This window comes from Oncorhynchus tshawytscha, unplaced genomic scaffold (genome assembly GCF_018296145.1).
Source record: "Oncorhynchus tshawytscha isolate Ot180627B unplaced genomic scaffold, Otsh_v2.0 Un_contig_5937_pilon_pilon, whole genome shotgun sequence".
NCBI classification, from domain to species: domain Eukaryota; kingdom Metazoa; phylum Chordata; class Actinopteri; order Salmoniformes; family Salmonidae; genus Oncorhynchus; species Oncorhynchus tshawytscha.
In genome coordinates this window covers 2462-5209 of record NW_024605671.1, presented here as the reverse complement: position 1 = coordinate 5209, position 2748 = coordinate 2462, and the positions used below count along the sequence as shown (strand labels likewise).

The 2748-nt window shown below is 37.6% G+C and overlaps 1 protein-coding gene across 1 annotated transcript; it reads right to left on the bottom strand.

The window, feature by feature from the left end:
- Nucleotides 1-8: 8 nt before the first annotated feature.
- On the bottom strand, nt 9-1833 carry LOC112235832 (1-phosphatidylinositol phosphodiesterase-like; the record flags this gene model as incomplete). Its single annotated transcript, XM_042312200.1, has 3 exons — nt 1799-1833; nt 1101-1162; nt 9-969 (listed from the first exon to the last, which is right to left on the bottom strand). Coding segments are annotated over exons 2-3 (996 nt in total), but the record flags the coding sequence as incomplete, so codon positions are not given.
- Nucleotides 1834-2748: the final 915 nt, after the last annotated feature.

Genomic DNA, 2748 nt, shown 5'->3' with positions numbered 1-2748 from the left:
GGCTCTACTGGTTCAGGCTCTGCAGGTTCAGGCTCTAGTGGCTCCAGCTCTGCTGCTTCAGGCTCTGCTGCTTCAGGTTCTACTAGTTCAGGCTCTGCTGGTTCAGGCTCTACTAGGTGATCAGATGAACCGCTTCCTGGTTGTCTATTGACCTCAATGATGTTCTGGATGAGGTCCGGGCTGGGGAAGTCCATGCTGATTACCCCCAAGCAGTTTTGTTTATCAGAGCCTGTCTTTAGTTTACCTAAAAGCTTATTGAGCTGATCATTAACCACTTTGGCCACAGTTTTAGGGCCTATGAAAAAGCCTGTGGTGGAGGTGTCAGTCAAGGAAATTGTATGAGCACAATTCTTTTGAGCTTCTTTCAGATGTTTTGTGATCGTTTTCATCTTGTTTTCAATGTTTTTGAACCATCCATCGTAAGTGACACAAATGTTATGGTTAAGGGTTCCGACATTGAAATTGGTACTCTGCACAAAGACGATCTTCCTTCTCGCGTCTCGCATGTGGGGGACCAACGTCTTTGTCCATACATTATCTTTGGATTTCTTAATCAAATCCTTGATAGATTCTATAGCATTCCAGATACTCATCCCTTGCAGTGTCACTCTCAAAAGTACAGTCTCACTGTCATGTTTGCCCAAGAACTCCCACAGAATGTTTAGCACGTCATGGAACTTGTTATGTTTTATATGCCCATCCATGACATCAAGGGTGTTGTGGAAAATACTGGCCTCTATACGTAAATCAAAGTACCGCAATCCTGCTTTCAGCTGGTTCTCCAAGGTCCAAGCCTGACACTGTATAAGAGGTCCACCATACAGAGTTAGGCTCTCATGAGTTCCGGGAATAGTAACAGCTGAAAGGAGTTGGTCATCAGGTATAGATGCCATCCACTTTTCCTTATAAGAGTTTTCATGAAGCGCTGTGTCGTCACTAAAACCTGAACCAAAAGCAGTTGTGAAAATCCTGAAAGTGAAGAGACATAAAAATCAATCTTCTATCAACCTACATTAATATTATGATAATGTCATTTTCCTTTTTATGGCGTACTCCATGTGGCAAAAACAAGAGTATTCAAGCAGATAACTCTTACTTACAAAGAGAGAAGACATAGGCATAGAGGGAAGCCCATGGTTGTAGTATTCCCAATGAAGCCAGTCTGGGGAAAGGAAAGAGTGGATATGGAAATACACTCATCTATTTTATTGTATAACAATGACTACATACTAAACTCCTTTACTGTAAAATAATGACTACATACTAAACTCCTTTACTATATAACAATGACTACATACTAAACTCCTTTACTGTATAACAATGAGTAAATACTAAACTCCTTTACTGTATAACAATGAGTAAATACTAAACTCCTTTACTGTAAAACAATTACTACATACTAAACTCCTTTACTGTAAAACAATTACTACATACTAAACTCCTTTACTGTAAAACAATGACTACATACTAAACTCCTTTACTGTAAAACAATGTCTACATACTAAACTAATTTACTGTTTAATAATGAGTAAATACTAAACTCCTTTACTGTATAATAATGACTACATACTAAACTCCTTTACTGTAAAACCATGACTACATACTAAACTTACAAACCCATGGAATGCAATAGCTAAACTCACATTGTGAGAATTGTTTTAACTACTTTAAAAAAGAAAAACATATCCCTCCCCTGAAGCCAAATAATCACAGAATTGAAATTGACCTGAGAGTTCTTAAAATATTCTCAACAGTAATTTGTCCATGATAAAACAATAAATTGATGATATTTCCATACCTGTAAAGGTGTTGTGTAGTGTTCTTATCCCCCAGTTGGTAGGAGAGGTTAAAAATGATCAAGTTCATTGAACGTCTTTGTGGCTCATACATTTCCATAAAGATACTACAGTAGAAGGAATTTGCATCCTTTACTGTCCCTGTTCTGCCTTAAGTCACACATGAACATCCACACACACTAATACATCCCATCCCATGATGCTGTACCCCATGATAAGTTAATATAGATTTGAAAAATGTTTACCAAAAGATGAGGATGATGATGATGAGAGAGTTGTTGGACATTTTTACTTTGGATTCTTTCCTTCATCATTACAGAAACATTTGCTACACCCAATAATTAAAATGTCCTTTCTAAGGGTTGATGATGACTTCAAGGGGAAAAAGGCTGGTAATCGTGGTGAGCTTTACACTGTCATAAATACTATTATAGTGCACTGTCTATGATCTACTGTCTATAGAGCCACTGTATGGTCCATAATCAAAAAAATGAAGTATGCATTTCAGATTCTATTGACAACGCTGGAAAATAACTACTCTACATCTTCCTACACCATAAAAGGAGGATAAAGGCCAACTCATTGTTTGTAGAAACTTTGACCCAGCCCAGCCAGCCCATGTTAGACCAGACAGAGAAGTCACCTGTGTGGTCTGATGACCTATGTGACAGAACAATACACCCTTTATCTGCACTGTATGCCTAAAGCTCTTACCTGACTTCATCATGTAGGCATGTGTCTGAGTTGTTTTTCATATTCCATTCTCAAGAGCACTCAGAAAATCCTGTTATGCAGTACCTGATTTAATGCATCGGCTATTTTCTTATGGATCATAATGTATGCATTACAATTAATAATATCTGTGTGTCTGCTGGACATATCTAATTGTTTTTGACTTACCTTTTCAAGAGAAACTTTTAGAAACTGCTGTATGACCTTTTTTTAAACTTAT